Here is a 23976-nt window from a genome sequence, read left to right on the forward strand (position 1 = left end):
GTATTTTCGTCTAGAAATGAATTGCGTCGATGGTTGATCGATCAAGAGCGGGAAAGGTAAAGCTTAACGAATATATGACGAGAGGGACAAGTGCTTGAGAGAGGACTTCTCTATCAATACAAGTGCCTGAGAGACGACTTTAATTTCAATCTCCTGGATAGTTTTGTTTCTCAAATCAAGAAGTGCGTTATCATGCAGTAGAACATGTGATGTAGTTGTGTTGCTAGATTTTCTTACGCTGAGACCGAAAGGTGTCTCAGTTGTTGGCAACAAATTCCAGCTGTGTTTTGGTAGAATTCGTAGCCCAAAACTCACTTTTGGAGCTATCAGATATAAAATATTATGTTCACACTACTCTTTGCTCGAGTTTGTCTTTTGGAGGGGCTCAGCCTTTCATTTCTTCTTAGGAAGTTAATGATAAAGGCATCATAACACGTCACCAGTTACAGTACTGCATACGAATGCTCAATGAGCGACCTGATGACGTTCAATAATAGTCACTCCGTTGATTTTTGTTGTTTCGAATTAGAGCATGTAGTACTCGTACACCAGACTTCTGAACTTTGCCTGTTGAATGCAAATGTCGCATGATGGTAAAATGGTAATCTATCACATATATCAGTAGTCGAGACTTGCTTAATGTGGAAAATCATTGATGCCAGAACGATCTTTGTTGAAACAAGAATATCTTTTTCTGGCGTATTTTTCCCAAAAGCACTCGCTCCACACACAATTCAAATCTTTCTAGCTGCCTCCTCTGCATTCACCCCTCTGTTATACCAAAAGTAAACGTTGCGTTGCAGATGTTACACCTATTTCCGCTTGTGACTCAATTTTACAATGCTTAACTGTAGTTCATGATTCTCAAGTATGCAAAATCCAATGCTTAACTGCAAGATGATAACTAGAACTTCAAATTCGAAAATGACAGTTGATACATACACTGACAGCGTCGCGCCGCGTTCACCTGAGCGGTGCCGGATTTCAGGCGGCGGGTGGCGCCTGGCCGGTGGCCGGTAGCCGCTGCAGCGCGAGGAAACGCTCGAGCGTAAGCTGTTATGATCGCGACGCAGCCACGAGCTGTCCTGCGGAATTGTTTCTGGAATACTTGTTATTGCTGGTGGGTAGAATGTTAAGCGAATTATCTTTGATGTTCAGTCAGACTCATAACTTTAGACCGACTGTGGAAAAAAAAAAAAACAGTTGGACGCGAACAGGCGACTGTAAGCTTAGAACGCACGACGCTTGCCAATAGACCACGGGCTCACATAGTCCGACAACGTCTCGGAAGTAGACAATACTTCCTCCTAACACTTCCGCATCTTACAGTGTTGCCAGATTGTGCATATGGCCGGACTTAGAGTTGTCAGGGGCGGTCAGTTTTATTGGCCACCTTAAGTGAATGACTCGGACTTAGTCTCGGTGGCGGCCGGCCGGCTGTCAGTTTTATTGTCTAAGACTGTACATAGTAATATTAAAATGAACAGATTCATTCTCATTGGTTTACACCTTTACCAACTGGTATCACCAAACGTTCATTTATTCACAATAACCGATTGTAATGGCTGTACATCAACTTTCAGTTAAAAAAGCCACCATAGTTGCTTTAGGTACATCTTGCCATTTGTCAGACAATACACTACTAGCTCCTTAGTGTAATATACTCATTCATTCTTCTACAAAACCAACTCTGCCCTGTAAGTCATACCCCCCAAACCAATTTTTGTACAAGACCTTTCCACAGAACCTGAACGTTTACTAGTCAGTGAGTGGTCGCCTAAATTATTTACAACCTAAACAAAGGTAAAATAATGTGTCACTCAGAGTTGACTAAAGTCACTAAAGAATGATATGTTGTGCAAAAATGTAGCAGTTGTTCACAACAAAAGAAAAGTCAAGGGTTTTCTGCTCAACAAAACCCATTTAAATAGCTGTTTCACAGATCACATCAAATTAATCTTTTTCTCAAAAACAATAGCTCAGAACAGCGTAGGTTATAAATGGCTATAAAATGCTCTCAAGTCTCACATTCCCCGCATCCTAGCCTCCTCCTCCGTGGAAGACGGGGAGGAAAAAAGAGAGCAGTATGAGAAAGAATCTACAATAAGCTCAATAGATTACGCTCCATACAATGGAAAAGTCAACGTGCAAGTCGCCAAAGTGGCATCAAATCGAAAGACTTGCACCCAGCGAACGGTCTACCCGACGGGAGGCCCTAGTTACATAACATTTACATTATTTAAAATGGATAAGGGGAACTGGTCAATATACTAGTATTATGAGGTGTTCTTGCCCTATTTGTGGCCTAAAATGAAGAAATGGGGAGCCGCTGCATTGTCACTTCTCAGAAAAAAATTGTTTGTTCAGCCTACAGTCTTACTTTCATTTTGTGTAATGCCTAATGGGTTTCAGTATCTGGTGGCATCATCAGGGTACTTCTTAATCAAAGGCGCTAAAATATTTGGAAACATTTATAGTTTTTCTGTATGGCAGTCATATTTAAAGTATGATACAAAGTTCAATAAAATCTTCTCTGTCTACATGTTGAATAAAACACTTGATCCCTCAATAGCTGTCTCTCCATCATCATCATCATCAGGAGTTAAAAATTACTGACTATCTGGGCTGGCATGGTGTTCTGCTTATACAGGGTGTATACACGGACAAAGGGTGGAAAAATCCTGGATTTCGTGGTTATAAATACACTTTTTTCATGTTATGTGACAGTTACAATGTAAAATTTATCACTCCTTGGAGTGATAAAGTCCCCCCATGGGAGGGGGCAGTGGGGGATCGCATCTTGGAAAGCTCAGTGATGGGCAGTAACATGTACACAGCATTTTTTTGTATTATGAGAATACAAATACTACCAAACTGGAGAATAGAGACTATACAGCAGGGAAAGTTGAGGATGGTTCCTTTAATTTGTATGAAGCCAAGCATTATGCTTGAAACCATACCGAAACTGAATAAACATGAAATGATAGCTGCTTACTACTATGGCTCGAAATGGACATTCTTATGAAACAGAACTAATCTAGCCAATTAAATAAAAACTTTTATGAAAGCTACAATGAACAAAATATAAATTCCTTTCTGTATTTACTAACTGTCCACCAGTCATGGTCTCGTGGTAGCATTCTTGCTTCTCGAGCACGGGGTCCCGGGTTCAATTCCTAGCGGAGTCAGGGATCTTCACCTGCCCCGAGATGACAGTGTTGTGTCATCTTCATAATGATCATTCATCCCATTACAGTCGGAGGAAGACAACGGCAAACCACCTCCATTAAGACCTTGCCTAGTACGGTGGCGCGGATTTCCCGCATCGTTCTCTTACTCTCTGTCAAGAAGCATGCGACTTCATTTCCATTCCATTTCCTAACTAGGGAAAAGTGGGAAGAAGTTTACAACACTGCAGACACAAATGAAAAGTTTCATGCTTTCAGTACCATCTTCTGCTATTACTTTGAACTATGACACTTGACAGAAAATGGAACTGCATACTGAATATGCAAAAACAAAACTTAAGACAAGACAGGTCTCAACTAGCAGGAAAAAAACTTTACAACTGGTTATCACAACATATTAAGACAAAAAAAAATTTAAGGAATTTTAAAATGGCTAGACAAAAAAAATTTAAGGAATTTTAAAATGGCTCTAAAAATGTATCTTAATTAAATTGCATTATAGTGTCGATGAATATATACAATCTTAAACTGTATAGAAGCTAGTGAAGCTAGCTGCTTCTGAAATCTGGACAAGCTCCTGTAGAACACTGTAGTCATTAACATAATCAGTGTAGGTGTATGTCATATAAATTGTAAATATTTTCTAATCTTTAAATTTGTGTCTTTTGGCCAAATGCAAAAGCTATATAAACTACACTCATGAAGATGCCACAAAAACTGTAAACATTACTCTACATTTTTAATTAATAAGATTAACTGTTGTGGTAAAAATCCTCTTGCTTTTTTAACTAGAAAACTGTCAAGTCCTTCAGAAGAGCATGTGTATATGTATACATTTGCTCACAGTTTTATGTACATAAACTTACTTCTATTATAGCAGGTATAGAATTCATAATCATCACATTATTTCATGTTGTCTCACCACATCATTGTTGTTGTCTTCAGTCCAGGGACTGATTTGATGCAGCTCTCCATGCTACTCTATCCTGTGCAAGCCTCTTCATCTCCAAATAACTACTGCAACCTACATCCTACTGAATCTGCTTACAATATTCATCTCTTGGCCTCCCTCTATGATTTTTACCCTCCACACTTTCCTCTAATACTAAATTGGTGATCCTTTGATGCCTCAGAACGTGTCCTACCAACCGATCCCTTCTCCTAGTCAAGATGTGCTACAAATTCTTCACCACATCATCTCACAAAAATTGATTTGTCCAATATCAGTTTGTAACTATTACAAAGATGATGAAAAGATTAATAAAACAATCAAATATTCAATCACTCAGTGGAACAATAGTTTATTAATCTTTAGTTAAAACCTTATCACATGAGCTTTTAAATTAATTTACTGTTCACATGTGAAAGCTGTGAACAGCCACTTCTCTTTGCTTCAGATGACAATGAAGCTGGTTGTAAATATTGGTTCTTTCTTGTAGCAATTTTATTTTACTCCTTAATTTTTCTTTTCTGGGACCAGACTAATAAATCACCTTCGCTTTCAACATAAGCAGCTGTTATTTAACACACTGCAGGAGTTTCAATGTACGCATCACTGAAGGAAGTTTCATTCATGTTTTCAACTGGAAAGTAACACATAGCATTGCTTTAAATGAAGCCTGTAGGCCGACTGATGTTTTGGATTAGGCCCAGACCTATAATTTCACTCCAACATATTATGTAATATGAATCATATTCATTTAATAAGTGATGATTGATACACATCATAAAGAATCTTCTGCCCAACTTTGTCCAAAATATGAGATGTGTTCAGCTTTTCCATTATGTAACTGTTGGTGTAGAATGTCGTCTTCTTCTTCTTCAGTGTTTTCTTTGAGCAATAAGTACGACAATATCATTTTAATTGTAACAACTGGGGATGCTTGGTGAACCATTGTAAATTAACTTGCCTTATTTCACAGATTTTATTATGTTTACTGCATGACCTAGATTGAGTTTTAAGCCCATTTTCAAATACTTTACTGATTCCAAAGCTCATAACACAGAGATAAACATGATAAGGCAAGGAAAGACATCACAACTTCTTAATCCATCAATCCTTGACTTAATGTAAAAATACTTCAATGACAGTTTTTGACAAATTACACATGGAATTACACAATTCAGCAATTACACTAATATGACTAAACATACTTAGGAATAAAGTTATGCATCAGATGAGAACTTTTTATCTACTGATAGACCGAAGTCCACAGTTTTACTTCTATCATGTGAAATTACCTAAAAGAGGCGAATAACTGAATTGGGTTTGCTCGTTTAGAAGAATTGTGGGGATATACACACCTGTTTTTAATTTATAGAATCTCTAACTGGCTTAGTTTAACCCCTTCTCCTCAGTATGTAAGACTTCTACTTCTATTATGTATTTGTGGTTTTTGTTAAAGCAATGTTCCGCAAAGGTTGAAATCAGTCTTCTTCAATCTCCAGCTTGTATGATGTTCTTTAAGCCTGGTGCAGATTGACCTCCACATCTGTCCAGTGTAGCAAGATTGACACTCCTTGCATGTAATCTTATAAACCCCACATTTTGTGTTAATTTTTGCACTGAACAAGCATCTAGCAGCTCCATCCCACCATGAGACCAATAATGCCAGATGACGTGAGAGGCCAGCACCATGTTTGAAACTGTCTATCCTGCATCCCTGCAAGCATCATCAAGGCTCTGTCTCTGCTTTCACTCAATGTCCAAAGCCCAGTATCTGTTAAAATTATTGCTTCTTTTATTTTATTTTTGTTTAAAAAAATGCTGTCCTTTTCTTTTGTAACACAATGCTGATAGTCTGATGTTTGCCTTTTCAAACTGTAATTTATACTTTTTTTTCTGGTTGATTTTTGGCCACGACTGACTTCTCCAGTTCCCGATGTTTAATATGTCACAAGTGCTCTGCACAATGCTCAACGTCAGTGCCAACAGTTTGTTCTATGCACATGCAACCACATTCACAAAGGACACCATACACGCCAGGAACTGAACACCTAAGTTGTCTTTAATGGGGTATAACATATCTTATCTTGGATGCAGGCCAAAACACCACTCTGTGCCGGCCGGAGTGGCCAAGCGGTTAAAGGCGCTACAGTCTGGAACCGCGCGACCGCTACGGTCGCAGGTTCGAATCCTGCCTCGGGCACGGATGTGTATGATGTCCTTAGGTTAATTAGGTTTAAGTAGTTCTAAGTTCTAGGGGACTGATGACCTTAGAAGTTACGTCCCATAGTGCTCAGAGCCATTTGAACCACTCTCTGTCTATATCTGTTCATCATGGAGCCTATCTTGCTAGTACCTGCAGGTACGGACAGAATGCAGCCAACTTGGCCTCTTCCACCAGTTCATGGGGGTCTCTTGCAATTTCTCCCTTGCTGTAACTGGTTTCTCTGAATATGAGCTTCAAATGCTGAAATTCACAGTAAATTACATATTGGGATGGACACTGTACATGTGGTCAAGTTCACGAGGGTTGTGGAGCTTCCATTCTTTGACGTTTTAGCTGAACAGTAGGGAGGAGGCTAGCTTGGTCGTTCATTATACAGGAAGACTATGCACATTGATCAGTACTTAAACACCAATAGTTTTCACCACCCTGTACATAAGAAAGCGGTCTTCAACAAGTTAGTACACAGGGCAAATATTATTTCTGACAATGACCATCTCGAGTCTGCATTTCAGCATCTGAAGCGCATGTTCAGAGAAAATGGCTACAGCAACTGCAGAAGCTTTCAGGTGTCACCAATGAAAGAAACTCAAACAGGTGGAGGGGGCCAAGCCAGATACATTGCATTCATACTGTGCAGCAGCTACTAGCAAGATAGGATGCATGCTGAATCGACATGTACTGAGACTGTGTCCTGGCCTGCCTCCAAGATAAGAGAGATGTTACTCCATGTTTATAGAGGTCTTCGAGCTCCTGGTGAGTATGGAGTCTGCTGTGCATGTGGTAGCATTTACACTGATTTAACTATTTGCACTTTTGCTGAGTGTTGTGCAGAGCACTCACCACATATTAAAGAACGGGAACTGGAGAAATCAGCCATGGCTGAAAATTGTCCAGAAAATGGGCATAAAACACAATTTGAAAAAAAAAAACAAGAGTTTTTGATCAAACATCAATATATTTGGATTCTGGTACAAAAGGCACAGGTGATATTAGAACGAACAGCAACAATTTTAACAGAGACCAGGGGTACACACCTAGCAGGGCAGGGGGGATGGGCTTTGGACATTGAGCAAAAGCAGAGACAGAGGCTTGATGATTGTAGGGCCGCAGGAGAGGCAGTTTTAAGCATGGCACTGGCCTCTCACACCATCTGACATTACTTGGTCCCACGGCAGGATGGACCTGCTGGGAGCAGCCCAAATTGTTTTCCGAGTGTGCATCACTCTGGCCTTCTCCGGAAGGCTATAGACATTACCGTAGCAGAACACCGCACCAGTGCATGCAGTCAGTGATTTTTAACTCCTGTCAATAATGGCAGAGACAACTATCAAAAGGTCGAGTCAAACGGCTTGCAAATTGACAAGATTTTATTGAGGCATGACAAAGCAAAAGACTCCAAGAACACACACAGTACGAAGTGCAATCTTAAAATTAGGCAGTCCATTACCCCAGCACTCACATCTCAAAGTCACTTACCCAAATAAATATTAATGCTACGTGTTACATAATGTAAACTGCCACCAGTAGGGACAAAGAAGCCCCCTACATACAGAGCTTTTAAAAAGCACAATGTAAAGTATGTATAAAAAATACGACATCACATAATACATGGAATGCAAAAATTAATGACACATAATGGACAAAACAAACCCCACTATAATAAAACACTAAGCAAAAAACTAAGCATCTAAATTGCTAATTTTTTCATCAACCATTTACACACAGTGCATTCCTCTATAAATCATTGATCTAGCCAGGTCGATATTGTTCACAACAATAGCACAACTTATTGATCAATTAAAATTATTTGTACTGAAAAGATTAGCCAGCATAGTGGTGCAGTTTGGCAATGCAACATTCTGCAACTGTCAGCTGACCATCTTTGGCAGCAATTCCAGTTTCCTGTTTATCCCAGATGTGTCCATGTATTTGATGAACCTCATGGGTGGCATCACGCAGCACAAATCAACCATGATAATGAAAGCCATTTCTTGTATGCTACATGCAGTTTTAAGAGGCTACATCAATGAGTCTTATAGTGTTTTATGGGAAGCCCAGAAATATCGAACCAGCGATCCGTATTATCATTTCGTGGTGTAAATGTAAGCCTCTTCTGTCATGCAAATTCAATATTAACTCTGAATTCTGTTTATAACACTTGACAATCAGTAACTCACTCTACATTCATTCATAGTTTGCTTGTGCCTTTGCAGCTTAAAACAGTAAGTTGAGTGTTTTTAAAATTTCTACCATTATTGCTACTTTAGCAAGGAGTGTCTATCATCTTAAATTCAATCCGTGCATCAATGACTCAAAACGTAGTTAATAATGGGGTATGTCACACTAAATAACATACATTTGCACATCATAACAGATGATGTATAAGTTATGAAATGCACAGGAGAGAGGAATGAGAATGGGGGTGGGTGGGGTGGGGTGAGGTGGGGGGAGGACTGTAGAGTAAGGAAAGGGACTGCCTGTATTTTAGGCTCACTTTGTACTCAGGGTGCTAATTAAACGCTGAAACAAGATTACGTCTTAAACCGCTGAGAAATTAACGATGAGCAGGAGTGGGGAGGGGGCGTTGAGCATCTCACAGAAATGATTTCTTTCCTCTCAGCTGTAGTTTAATGGCATGTTTTAAACATTAATAATTTATATGGAATAATATTCAAATAACAAACACACTTTGAAATATTATGTATTCTACAATTTGTGACTTATAAACCTATATAAAATTAAATTCTAATGTTAGGTTAAAAATACAGAATTCCATGAGATTTTTCAAAATTCCTGAAATTTCTCCAATTTTTCCAAGTACAATGTAATTCTCTGAGAATTACAGGTTTTACAGAAGACTATAGTGGAATAACCCTATTGTCTCATGGGCTGAAAATACTTGAGAAGATCATGGAAAAGAGCCTGAGAACTATCATAGAAACACAACTGGAGAAGGAACAATATGGCTTCAGAAGTAACAGATCAACAATAGATCTAATTTTTAGCACCCGCATTTTGATGGAAAAGTATTGGGAGAAAGGCAAGAATCTGGTCATTGCATTCCTGGATATAGAAAAAGCCTATGATAGTGTTATAAGAGATAAGATCTGGAAATGCCTGAGGAAAAAGAATGTGCCTAAAGGACTAATAAGAAAAATTCAGATGATGTACAAAGACTGTACTAGCTGTGTACAAATTGGGGAAGAATGATCATCGTGGTTTGAGACCAGGAGTGGAGTTTAGCAAGGAAGTGTAATGACACCACTACCATTCATCACTGTTATGGATACTATAATGAAGAATGTCAATGAGAGTTCACATGAACTGAATGCATTTGCCTTTATTGATGACATCATGACATGGGGTGAAACTGACGAGGAAGAACAGATCAGACTGGTTGAATGGAAATCTCAGTTCCAGAAATATAGCCTCAATATCAGTAAGACCAAGACAGTGGTGATGGCAGTCAACAGAGATGGACAACCAGCAAGTGTAAAACTAGGAGACCACACCAAGTAGTGTGTATGGACAGTTTTCTTACCTTGGAAGTGTAATCTCCAGTGATAATTTGGACAGAAATGAAATCACCACCACAGTGCAAAAAGGATCCGAATTCTACCAACAAGCAATATAACTTTTATGGGATGACTTTATTCCAAAACCAGCCAAACTGATGATGTTTAATGGCTATTTCATATCAGTATTTACCTATGATATCAAAACATGTAACCTCACAAAAAGATCATCATCAAGGCTGCAAGCATCAGAGAAGAAATTTCTTAGATCCACCATCCAGAAGACCAAGATGGACAAGTTAAGGAATGAGGAGATGAGGAAAGAAGACGGAATAAAGACATCCCTATTAAATCGAATTGGCAAGGTCCGAGCAGGCACATGGGGGGAGGGGTTTATTAGTGATTGGGAGATCCAACGTTAGATGGGTGATGGAGCCCCTTAGGGAAATAGCGGAAAGGTCGGGGAAGAAGGCCAGTGTTCACTCTGTCTGCTTGCACCCAACTGCAAATTGTTGCTCATGTCTGCACCAATGACTCCTGCCGTCTGGATTCAGAGGTCATCCTCAGTTCATACAGGCAGTTGGCAGAGTTGGTGAAGGCGGAAAGCCTGGCTCGCGGGGTGGAATCTGAGCTAACTATTTGTAGTATCGTTTCCAGAACCAATCGCGGTCCTCTGGTTTGGAGCCGAGTGGAAGGCTTCAACCAGAGGCTCAGATGATTCTGCGGAGATCTGGAGTGCAAATTTCTCGACCTCCGCTATCGGCTGGAGAAATGTGGGGTTCCCCTGAATAGGTCAGGCATGCACTACACGCGGGAAGCGGCTACAAGGATAGCGGAGTACGTGTGGAGTGCATATGTGGGTTTTTTAGGTTAGAGAATTCTCTCCCTAGGCCCAACAAGACGCCTCCTCAGACGCGGCAAGGGACAAAGAATCCAGTGAAATTTTTTTAAGTGCTTTATCTGAAAACTACCTTGAGCAGTTAAACAGAGAGCTGACTCGCGGCGATAACATATTAGACCTTCTGGTGACAAACAGACCCGAACTACACTCCTGGAAATTGAAATAAGAACACCGTGAATTCATTGTCCCAGGAAGGGGAAACTTTATTGACACATTCCTGGGGTCAGATACATCACATGATCACACTGACAGAACCACAGGCACATAGACACAGGCAACAGAGCATGCACAATGTCGGCACTAGTACAGTGTATATCCACCTTTCGCAGCAATGCAGGCTGCTATTCTCCCATGGAGACGATCGTAGAGATGCTGGATGTAGTCCTGTGGAACGGCTTGCCATGCCATTTCCACCTGGCGCCTCAGTTGGACCAGCGTTCGTGCTGGACGTGCAGACCGCGTGAGACGACGCTTCATCCAGTCCCAAACATGATCAATGGGGGACAGATCCGGAGATCTTGCTGGCCAGGGTAGTTGACTTACACCTTCTAGAGCACGTTGGGTGGCACGGGATACATGCGGACGTGCATTGTCCTGTTGGAACAGCAAGTTCCCTTGCCGGTCTAGGAATGGTAGAACGATGGGTTCGATGACGGTTTGGATGTACCGTGCACTATACAGTGTCCCCTCGACGATCACCAGTGGTGTACGGCCAGTGTAGGAGATCGCTCCCCACACCATGATGCCGGGTGTTGGCCCTGTGTGCCTCGGTCGTATGCAGTCCTGATTGTGGCGCTCACCTGCACGGCGCCAAACACGCATACGACCATCATTGGCACCAAGGCAGAAGCGACTCTCATCGCTGAAGACGACACGTCTCCATTCGTCCCTCAATTCACGCCTGTCGCGACACCACTGGAGGTGGGCTGCACGATGTTGGGGCGTGAGCGGAAGACGGCCTAACGGTGTGCGGGACCGTAGCCCAGCTTCATGGAGACGGTTGTGAATGGTCCTCGCCGATACCCCAGGAGCAACAGTGTCACTAATTTGCTGGGAAGTGGCGGTGCGGTCCCCTACGGCACTGCGTAGGATCCTACGGTCTTGGCGTGCATCCGTGCATCCGTGCGTCGCTGCGGTCCGGTCCCAGGTCGAAGGGCACGTGCACCTTCCGCCGACCACTGGCAACAACATCGATGTGCTGTGGAGACCTCACGCCCCACGTGTTGAGCAATTCGGCGGTACGTCCACCCGGCCTCCCGCATGCCCACTATACGCCCTCGCTCAAAGTCCGTCAACTGCACATACGGTTCACGTCCACGCTGTCGCGGCATGCTACCAGTGTTAAAGACTGCGATGGAGCTCCGTATGCCACGGCAAACTGGCTGACACTGACGGCGGCGGTGCACAAATGCTGCGCAGCTAGCGCCATTCGACGGCCAACACCGCGGGTCCTGGTGTGTCCGCTGTGCCGTGCGTGTGATCATTGCTTGTACAGCCCTCTCGCAGTGTCCGGAGCAAGTATGGTGGGTCTGACACACCGGTGTCAATGTGTTCTTTTTTCCATTTCCAGGAGTGTATTTGAAACAGTTAACGTAGAACAGGGAATCAGCAATCATAAAGCGGTTGCTGCATCAATGATTTCAGCCGTAAATAGAAATATTAAAAAAGGTAGGAAGATTTTGCTGTTTAGCAAAAGTGACAAAAAGCAGATTTCAGAGTACCTGAGGGCTCAACACAACATTTTTGTCTCGAGTACAGATAGTGTTGAGGATCAGTGGACAAGGTTCAAAGCCATCATACAATATGCGTTAGATGAGTGTGCGCCAAGCAAGATCATAAGAGATGGAAAAGAGCCACTGTGGTACAACAACCGAGTTAGAAGACTGCTGTGGAAGCAAAGGGAACTTCACAGCAAACATAAACATAGCCAAAGCCTTGCAGATAAACAAAAATTACGCGAAGCGAAATGTAGTGTGAGGAGGGCTATGCGAGAGACGTTCAATGAGTTTGAAAGTAAAGTTCTATATACTGACTTGGCAGAAAATCCTAAGAAATTCTGGTCTTATGTCAAAGTGGTAGGTGGATCAAAACAAAATGTCCAGACGCTATGACCAAAATGGTACTGAAACAGAGGATGACAGACTAAAGGCTGAAATACTAAATGTCTTTTTCCAAAGCTGTTTCACAGAGGAAGACTGTACTGTAGTTCCTTCTCTAGATTGTCACACAGATGACAAAATGGTAATATCGAAATAGACAACAGAGGGATAGAGAAACAATTAAAATCGCTCAAAAGAGGAAAGGCCGCTGGACCTGATGGGATACCAGTTTGATTTTACACAGAGTACGTGAAGGAACTTGCCCCCCTTCTTGCAGCAGTGTACCGTAGGTCTCTAGAAGAGCGTAGCATTCCAAAGGATTGGAAAAGGGCACAGGTCATCCCCATTTTCAAGAAGGGATGTCGAACAGATGTGCATAACTATAGACCTATATCTCTAACGTCAATCAGTTGTAGAATTTTGGAACATGTATTATGTTCGAGTATAATGACTTTTCTGGAGACTAGAAATCTACTCTGTAGAAATCAGCAAGGGTTTTGAAAAAGACTTCCGAAGTAAGAGTGATTTCAGGTGTGCTGCAGGGGAGAGTCGTAGGACCGTTGCTATTCACAATATACATAAATGACCTTGTGGATGACATCGGAAGTTCACTGAGGCTTTTTGCAGATGATGCTGTGGTATATCAAGAGGTTGTAACAACTGAAAATTGTACTGAAATACAGGAGGATCTGCAGCAAATTGACGCATGGTGCAGGGAATGGCAATTGAATCTCAATGTAGACAAGTGTAATGTGCTGCGAATACATATAAAGAAAGATCCCTTATCATTTAGCTACAATATAGCAGGTCAGCAACTGGAAGCAGTTAATTCCATCAATTACCTGGGATTACGCATTAGGAGTGATTTAATATGGAATGATCAAATAAAGTTGATTGTCGGTAAAGCAGATGCCAGACAGATTCATTGGAAAAATCCTAAGGAAATGCAATCCGAAAACAAAGGGAGTGGGTTAGAGTACGCTTGTTTGCCCACTGCTTTAATACTGCTCAGCAGTGTGGGATCCGTACCAGATACGGTTGATAGAAGGGAGAGAGAAGATCCAACGGAGAGCAGCGCGCTTCGTTACAGGATCATTTAGTAACTGCGAAAGCGTTACGGAGATGATAGATAAACTCCAGTGGAAGACTCTGCAGGAGACACTCAGTAGCTTGGTACGGGCTTTTGCTGAAGTTTCGAGAACATACCTTCACCGAGGAGTCAAGCAGTATATTGCTCCCTCCTACCTGTATCTCGCGAAGAGACCACGAGGATAAAATTAGAGAGATTAGAGCCCACACAGAGGCATACCGACAATCCCTCTTTCCACGAACAATACGAGACTGGAATAGAAGGGAGAACTGATAGAGGTACTCAAGGTACCCTCCGCCACACACTGTCAGGTGGCTTGTAGTATGGATGTAGATGTAGATCCAGACATCAATGGTACGGGCATGTGATGAGAATGGAGCCAACTACATCAGTCAAAATAAATTTGGAAAGACAGGTGGATGCGGAAAGACCTCAAGGAAGACCTCAAACCTGATGGATGGACTTTATAAAGGCTGATCTAGTGACCAGAGGAGGATGTTCCCCATGAACAGGACGAAGTGGAAGAGTCTCATTACCAGTACCCAGGAAACTGAAATTGTTAAATAATGATTATGATTTTGATTATGATGATGATGATGATGATGATGATGAAGATGAAGATGACGACAGAAGAATTGCCACCTTGGTACTGTATCTTAGCTATATACGGAAATTATTTTAGAAATGTTTCCTAACAAGTATTTTAACTGTGAACTGTGAGGTTTTTGATTATAGGATAGCATGATGATGGTACCTGGTAACAAAATTTGTAATCATCTGACAAAATGAAAGTATGACTGTAGACTAAAGCAAATAAAAATAGTTTCACTGTTTGGTTCCTGCTTTAACTGTGTGTTTGAAATACGTAATAATCACTTCTGTATTTGCTGTAATCAGTTTTGTCTTTCTAAATGAAGGCTACACAAGAAGCTTATGGATGATAAGGGTAAGAATAGGGATACTAAGATGAACTGTGTCTCAAACATTTAAATACAAACATTCACGCTGATAACTTACCAGATATATACTGCTGGGAAGCTAGATTTCCTTCAGAACTCATTTCCACAACTACAAAACATCCCCTTTTGCGTCCACCAATCTGAGATTTGAGCCCATTTAGTATTCCATCACCCGGTAGTGCATGGGCTGTCACTGCATCAGCCCAGGATACTATGTGATGAGTTCCAGTGGAATACTGCAAGGTACTTATGTGACCTATGTCAGCAAATTTTCTGAAAATGGAGAGAGAGAAGCATATTATTTTACCAGGAAGTGGGCTGGTTACACTAGCCTAGGTTGAGTCCAGAATGATGGTAGAATGGGGGGACATGCTGGAGAATAATTTTCTATCCCTGGAGTTCAGGGAAACTAGTGCTGTGTGGGGGCACCTGATCAGCTATATGGTAAAAAAGGCACTCACATCTTCTGTATCATGTAGTATCTCTGACTTCTTATTTTTGCACACATTTCCTTTTATCTTTACCTTGCTCCTTTGTGACACTAGGCGAGTCCCTTCTTAGCCGAGATTCTAAATACCTTCCTCCGCACCCTCAATTATTTTCCCTTTTCTCCTTTGATGATGTAACGTATGGTTTCAAAAGCTATGAGAGTTGTTATTTATTTTTGTGTATATCTGCAGTACCTCCTGAAAGTAAATTGAGGCCAGCACATAGATATCAACAGTTCTTTGTCATTTAAGAAATGTTGTAAACCAACAATGCAGGGGATCTCATCAAGAAACTTGGTATTCTTGTATTCACATAACTGTACAGTTCATTCTTAATTATCTTTCTGGCTGTAATAAAAATAAGTTTTTAGTTAACTGCAATGTAAACTACCACAGGACAACAAACATTAATAATGTGAAGCATGTGTGGTTCATAATTGAAGGCTTTGAAGCACAACTGTGCCAACACGTATATTAAAATACATATCTCTATAATGAACTGCAGAATTTAATTTATCAGGATTTTGAATATTTCCCACATGAATTTACACGATATTTAAAATTTTTGGAACTGCTGATATAGAGTGATGTTTATCAAATGGATTGGAGTTGTCTTGAGGTTGCACCATGAATATCAGCTAGGTCTTTGTAACACAGATTTGGAAGTGTGGCTGCTATAGAGTGCAGCTGTTTTGGGTCTCCTGAAGGCTCAGTCCAATCCCTCCAGCCTACGCATCCCACGTCATGTCTCTGTCACAAGCAGAACTTTGAAGAAGCCATATTAGATTTCGTCCTAATCACTCGAAGTCCATAATTGGTGGGTTTTATATTACAACTTATGTCATATGAATACATGCTTTGTAAAGCATCAACATATTGAAGATCACTCAAAAAAGTGTAATTACTGGTACGATTTGTTGTTTTCTTCTTCTACTTTGAGAACTGTGGTAGGGAAGGCAAATGGTCGACTTTGGTTTACTGGGAGAATTTTAGGAAAGAGTGGTTCACCTATGAAGGAGAATGCATGTAGGATGCTGGTGCAACCTGTTCTTGAGTACTGCTCGAGTGTTTGGGATCCATATCAGGTCAGATTTAAGAAAGAAATTGAAGCAATTCACAGGCAGGCTGCTAGATTTGTTACCAGCAGGTTCAAACAACACTTAAGCGTTATGGAGATATTTTGGGAACTCAAATCGAGGGAAGGTGACGATACATTATTGGAAAAATATAGAGAACCAGCATTTGAAGCCAACTGCTGAAAGATTCTACTGCTGCCAACGTATATAGTGTGTAAGGACCATGAAGATAAGCTATGAGAAATTAGGGCTCATATGGAGGCATACAGACAGTTGTTTTTCCTTTGCTGTATTTGAGAGTGGAACAGGACAGGAAGCAAGGTACCCTCTGCCATGCACCATACGCTGCCTTAAAGAGTATCTACATAGATGTAGACATAGAAATGGTTTACTTATCAAGGGCTGCAATTGTGAGGTAAGTCCTCTCAGAATAAAAGCAAGGTCTGTATTTCCTTGTCTCAATTTCTTTCCAGGAATTTTTCAGATGACTACCAAACTGGTCTAGCATAAAAAGAGAACTCTTCTTCAGTGAATCACCTTTCTTCTCTCCCATACTCAGTTAACCCATAATTTCATACCAGTCTTGTCCATCCAACCATTGTCAAGTACAGGTGTGAACAATAACACCTGGTGGTATTTCAGAAGATTTTTCACTTTAAAATGATCAATGTATTAAGTTTAGTACAGTCAGAACTACATGAAAGGTCAACAGTCTAATGAATTTTTTAATGTCGAATTGTTTTTACAATTACAGTTTTAGCACCTTTCATGGCAACAGTTCTATTACTCAGTAGATCAAATGTCAGAGGAGTTTTGTCCACGTTTGCCATTTGGCTTAGTTCCATACTGGTTTTCTTTAGATGTTGAATAATAAAGTGATGTAAAGATAATATTCTCTCTTCACACTCTTGTGGCATTTTATGAGATATTTTGGTTTTGGTTCGCAGGCTAAGACCATGACACTTCAAACAGCTGTAGCACCAACAAACTCCAACCTTAAAGCCTGCCAAGTTCCTTTGTAGCACTAGCTCATGGGTGGATATTTGATCATTTTTTGTATTAGTTCCAATGGCATTTGGGCGGTGTCCTTTAATCCATTTCAATTTGTCATAATCTAGTTTTGGCCATTTTGTATTTAGTACTCTATTTGCACATTTATTCTTCTTTATTTTTTTTTCTGTTGTTCTTTTCTAGCTCATCAATGTTGAATGGTTTTCTGTGTTGGTGGAGAGCCGAAATGCCATTCAGCTGCTCTGTTTTCATGTTGTTCTGCATATGTTATTACTTTCAATTTATAGCCTGCGTCATATGAATACCTTTTATATTTTTCCATTAGGAAACTAGCTACAAATAAAAAATACTGCACTGTTACAGACAATATAAATTACTTTCAGTTCAAGTTCACCGACATCATAGACTGCAATCATACATCATAGGCTAGACAGTGTTCTGGACATGTCATGGCAAGACAGGAGGGAGACAATGTTAGCAAGCTTGTGAATCCCCGCAACTCAACTCGTGTTCATCGCATCGGTGCACTGCTGCTGCCAGTCGAATCCAATGTTGCCAGGCAGATACAAGTTTCCAGCGGCATCAAATATATGGCCATTTTTAAGACTAGCGGGAATTTTAAACCAAACACTGGAAGTTTTTCTATTAATTTTGAGTATAAGACTCATCTGAATTTTGGACGCAATTTTTTTGTAGAAAAAAGTGCATCTTAAAGTCCACAAAATATGGTTGTTCTTGGTATAATTTGTGATAAAATATCAATTAACGATGAATTGGCAATTCATGCCTTCAGGTGAACCATAAGATACAGAAACGTACGTATGGAAGTTTACTGCAGTATAGTTGATAAAGACACTGACTGACTATAACAAGGTTGGTTTGTTCGCATCTTTCTGTTTCCAATTTTTTTTATTCATATTAAAGATATGCAAATCACACTAAGTTCTTAACTAGTATTGCTTGATGTCGCTAGTTTATTTCCAAATGTTCCTACTGATGAACCTACACTGAAGTGCCAAAGAACCTGGTATAGGCATGCATATTCAACCATAGAGATATGCGAACAGGCAGAATACGGCACTGTGGTCAGTATGCCTATACAAGACGACAAGTGTCTGGCACATGTCAGATCGGTTACTGCTGCTACAATGGCAGGTTATCAAGATTTAAGAGAGTTTGAACGTGGTGTTATAGCTGACGCACAAGCGATTGGAAACAGCATCTCCGAGGTAGGGGTGAAGTGGAAATTTTCCCATACGACCATTTCATGAATGTGCCATGAATATCAGGGATCCAGTAAAACGACAAATCTCTGACATCGCTGTGGATGGAAAAAGATTCTGCAAGAACAGGACTAATGATGACAGAAGAGTGTCTTCCCGACAACAGAAGAGAATCATTCAACATGACAGCCCGACAACAGAAGAGAATCATTCAACATGACAGCCCGACAACAGAAGAGAATCATTCAACATGACAGAATGCAACCCTTCTGCGAATTGCTGCAGATTTCAATTTTGGGCCATCAACTAGTGTCAGCATGTGAACCATTCAACGAAACATTATCGATATGGGCTTTTGGAGCCGAAGGCCCACTCGTGTGCCCTCAATGACTGCACAACACAAAGCTTTACGCCTGGCCTGGCCAATAACAACAACATTGGACTGTTGACTGAAAACATGCTGCCTGGTTGGAGGAGTTTCATTTCAAATTGTATCAAGTGGATGGACATGTAGAGGTATGGAGATAAGCTCATGAATTCATGGACCCTGAATGTCAGCAGAGGACTGTTCAAGCTGATAGAGGCTCTGTAATGGCGTGGGGTGTGTGTAGTTGGAGTGAAATGGGACCCCTGACACATCTAGATACGACTGACACGTGACACATGCTTAAGTATTCCTGTCTGATCACCTGCATCCATTCATGTCCATTGGGCATTCTGATGGACTTGGGCAATTCCAGCAGGACAATGTGACACCCTAAATGTCCAGAATTGCTATAGAGTGGCTCCTGGGACACACTTTCGAGTTTAAACACTTCTGCTGTCCACCAAAATCTCCAGACATAAACATCATTGATCATATCTGGGATGCCTTGCAATGTGCTGTTCAGAAGAGATTTCCACCCCCCACCCCCTCGTACTTTTATGAATTTATGGACAGCCCTGCAGGATTCATGGTGTCAATTCCCCCCAGCACTACTTTAGACATTAGTCGAGTCCATGCCATGTCTTGTCGTGGCATTCCTGCATGCTCACAGGGGCCCTACACAGTTTTAGGCAGGTGTACCAGTTTCTTTGGCTCTTCAGTGTATAAACAAATTAACAGATATTTTGCACAAATCCAAATAAATCCTCTAGAATTACATGACATAATCAATGCTACTATTTACAGAAAAAATGTAGATAATGATATGTAAATCCTGCAAGCTTCCAGCATCCACAAACATGCAAGTTTCCATTGAATGATGCAATGCCTCATGTCTGTTCCATTACCCAAATCAGCCTTTCAGACAACTACAAACCATCAAACAAATTGCTTCTAGCAATGGCTGCAGCTCTGTTCATATTGATAATACTCTAAGAAAAAAGAAACGGAATAAATTTACATCACTTCTGCACAATGACCAACAGCAGTCACTAAGCCTGGTGCAAAATTCTATTTATTGGCAACATTTCAGACAATCTCGTAAAAAAGTTAAAGTCTTGCAAATGCAGTCTTACATTTCATAGCATGAATGACACATAAAAAAATTATTCAAAGAAAAATTGCAACCCCTGGCAGACTGGTGAATATAATATAACTTACACAGTATGAAAAAGTGTATATTGGTCAGTCAGGCAGCGCTGTGGCAATTGGGCTATGAGAACACGAGATAAGCTGGCAATTAAGGAAGTCAGATTTAGCCTTTGCTGGTCATTTTTTTTTTAGCAGAAAGCCAGTCATGTGATATTGAATGTGAAGTTCTACATTCTGTGACGAAAAGTAGAAACATGACCTTGCTGGATATCAACAAACACAATGCCAGCCTAGTGTTGAATGATTAGACTCAATTTCCATTTTCCCCTTTGTTAAATTAAGCTTTGTTACAAATACTACAGTCAAACTGTAAATTCACCTTATTTCTCGTCATTTATTTCTTTTAATTAATTTTAATTAGAGGGCCAAGTGTAAGAACAAATTTTGGCTACTGTGTCTCTTTTTTAATGTGGGTAAGAAGCAATTCTAACAAGTATTAAAATCTTGACTGTCAATTTGGAGAAAGCTGATGACATCAGGATCTGGGTGTGGTAAGTCTACTTCCTTTAGATTTTCATGGATTTATTTATCTCTCAATTTCAATCACTCCTTGGACCAGCATTTTGTTTTCTTTTTCTGCTTTCTATACAGTGCTAAAACCTATGCAATAAATGCTTTGTCTGCATTGGTAGCTATTCACTAGTGTCAAAGTACCTCGCTACATGACTGCACTGTGTGACAGCTGCTTCTAGAGTGAGGTCAAATTTGACAAACTTTATTCGTACATCTATGACTTGTTTGATGGGCTTGTGGATACAAAACAGTTAAAGAGATTTGATTATTACCAGGGGCCTACAAGGACAACATTAGACCAACAATTTACAAAATTATTCCCATGTATCTGTGATTACCCAATGGCAAGAGATTTTAATCTGTGGTACAACAACAGTGCCACACAACTGTAACTCCTAGTTATTTGCAGACTATAGATATGCAACCTGTCTTTTCCATCAAAAAATTTCCATTCAGTCCTTAAAATTATAGTAACAACAAACTCCGTGACACACTATATGTAATTTTTCATTATTACCTGTCCTCCAAAATGAGGAAATTATGCTCTTTAGCAAGTGTTGTTAATTCCTGTACAAAACTCTTGCTAAAATCTTCAATAATATCACAGTGTATTTTCAAGAGACATATGTGTTCAGCTACAGCTCTGGCCAAAGTTAACAAGTCTGTAGTTTTTGGCATATCTGCAGCTAAGCATAAGTTGCTCTTCTTCTTCGTCATTACAGCAAAAAGTTCTGCAGCTACAGAATTGCCAGCATAGGAAGCACGTTGTGCAAATGACATCGTTAGGCGGTTTGATTGCTCATCTAAAAATTAAAGGAATCACGATTAGCATTGTGTGCCAACCCATTTCTATGACACAAATATTTCATTAAACACTGGAGAATTATACGATAATGGTAAGTAACAAAAATGTAGCATGGTCTAAAATGCAAAACAGAAACACACAAAAAGAGCAGACTTTTTGCTGCAAAAGTGGTATTCAATATAGTATCATAGGAATTCTCAGTAGTCAAACATGACATGTGCATTAGCTCCTGCAATATCCCTCATATTTCACAAAAATGTTTAATGATATAATTAGAACATTTATAATCTCTGACATGTTCTTCATTTGCAAATACATTTATTGTTCAGTCTGTCTCCCTTATACGCATTGAATTTATACCATCCCGTCCTCATTTGGGATTTCAACAGTTTTCCTTGACCACTAAGGCAAATGACAGGATAGTTCTCTGATTATGACCAGGGTCAACCACATGTCCTATCCTCAAGGACAGCCTGTACCATCTTCATAAAGCTTGTTGTGTATGCTGTATCCTTTACCTATATTTTGATTTGTGTTGTATTATCTTGACAAATCTTATCACTGAGTTAATCCTTGGTTGAATAAAAATAATCAGTGAGTGATGACAATTACCGACTTGTTTCACTGCTGACGACATTTCCCAAAATTTTTGAGAAAATGATGTACTCTTGATTTTGGTGTGTTCACAGATCTGCTGGTAATATGGTTCGCACTTACACGCCAGCAAATAGCAACCGGTCGGCACGCTGCAACAAACTGCGGGGGGGGAAGCGTTGGGGAGGGGTGGCGGACGCATGCAGGAACATGAACTACGACTTTGTCTAGCGCCTGACGTGCAACTACGGCTTCACGAGCCGATCTCTTTCGGATACAGCCGAAACTGCACGAGGTAGCAAAAGGAAAATTCGCTGTGCAGCGGGTAGCCGCCTGCCGCCTAGTAGCGCACGTCATCTATTGCGTGTCTATCGAGTGTATAGTTTTCGTTGCCGTCGCATGAACTAGGGCAGAACCACAGGAATGATGTTGAATTGCGTTCATATATATGTTTAGCGAGTGGAAGACGCTACGACTATAACAAGAATCTGATAAAATTCTTATCATATGCACGTCAAGGAAAGTTACGTGTTGTCCCTCCACAATTAAAGGTGCAAAAGTTTTAGACATATTTGGGTAGTTTAAGTGTAAACAGTTCAACCAGGAGCTCAATTTAATACGCCACGAAAGAAACGCACATGCTTCGGAGAATAGTTATATGAAAATGAAAAGTCCGTTGTGCGATATATCAGTCCTTTCGAAGAAATGCAGTTATGATCATTTCTCAATGCTATGTTCAAATTCAAATGGTTCAAATGGCTCTGACACTATGGGACTTAACATCTGAGGTCATCAGTCCCCTAGAACTTAGAACTACGTAAATCAAACCAACCTAAGGACAGAACACACATCCATGCCCGAGGAAAAAAATGCTGTGTCAATTACATCATAAAAGACTAAATTTGCTATACGAAACAAGTCACTTTGCGTCAAAAAGTGTGGGGCGTATTACACTTCGGACAACGTCACACAGCGTGTCTTTATACGTCACCATTCAGAGAAATACGTGCCTAAAACAAAGGGCATACAAAACGTGAAAAACTAAGGGCATACACAACATGAAAACCCAAGCAACTAACTAAATAGGAGGCGTCTGTCCTTCCAACAGTTGTCGACGGGACGTTAAACACTTACTACCCTCCTCCTTAACGTGACCGAAGCTGGGACGGTAGCTTCAAAGTACAATACACGGTTACTCAACATCTATACTCCGCAAACCACCGTGAGGTGCATGACAGAGGGTATGTCCCGTTGTTCCAGTTATCAGGTTTTCTTCCTGTTCCATTTACGTGTGGACCGCGGGAAGAATGATTGAATAACTTTGTGCGTTCAGTAATTATTCTAATCCTATCCCCACGATCCCTATGTGAGCGATACTTTGTTAATAGACTTTCACGGGATAGTTTACGTCTATGATCAAGAGTCTCCCAGTGTGGGTGCCTGGATGGCGTGCAACGGGTGGGGGCGCGGTATGTTAAAAAAAACTCTTTTAGCAACAAACAATTACATTTATCTTTTCCTTCGAACATAGATGATGCCGATGATCTGGAATGAATTCCGCCCGACGTCGGTGTTATGCCAGAGGCGATCAACAACAATGAAACCACGGTCATGTTTTTAGCATTGATCGGGTGAGCTGCTGTCGGCAGCTGGCACAATCGCCCGTTGTCTGCTACAGCGTTGCCAACTATACGATAAATTATCGCGATATACGATAATTACAATGTGAACACGATATACGATAGTACATTGCTGATAATTGTGG

General features: G+C 40.7%; 1 protein-coding gene across 1 annotated transcript in view; it reads right to left on the reverse strand.

The window, feature by feature from the left end:
- LOC126236041 (uridine 5'-monophosphate synthase) overlaps positions 1-23976 on the reverse strand; it is a 131306-nt gene that overhangs the window by 28928 nt on the left and 78402 nt on the right. Inside the window, exons 5-6 of the mRNA XM_049945075.1 lie at positions 21330-21615; positions 14984-15198 (exon numbers count right to left, since the gene is read on the reverse strand). Coding sequence (XP_049801032.1) covers positions 14984-15198; positions 21330-21615 — 501 coding nt within the window. The remainder of the gene's footprint in view (positions 1-14983; positions 15199-21329; positions 21616-23976) is intronic.

The sequence above is a fragment of the Schistocerca nitens genome, chromosome 2 (genome assembly GCF_023898315.1).
Source record: "Schistocerca nitens isolate TAMUIC-IGC-003100 chromosome 2, iqSchNite1.1, whole genome shotgun sequence".
Taxonomy (NCBI): Eukaryota; Metazoa; Arthropoda; class Insecta; order Orthoptera; family Acrididae; genus Schistocerca; species Schistocerca nitens.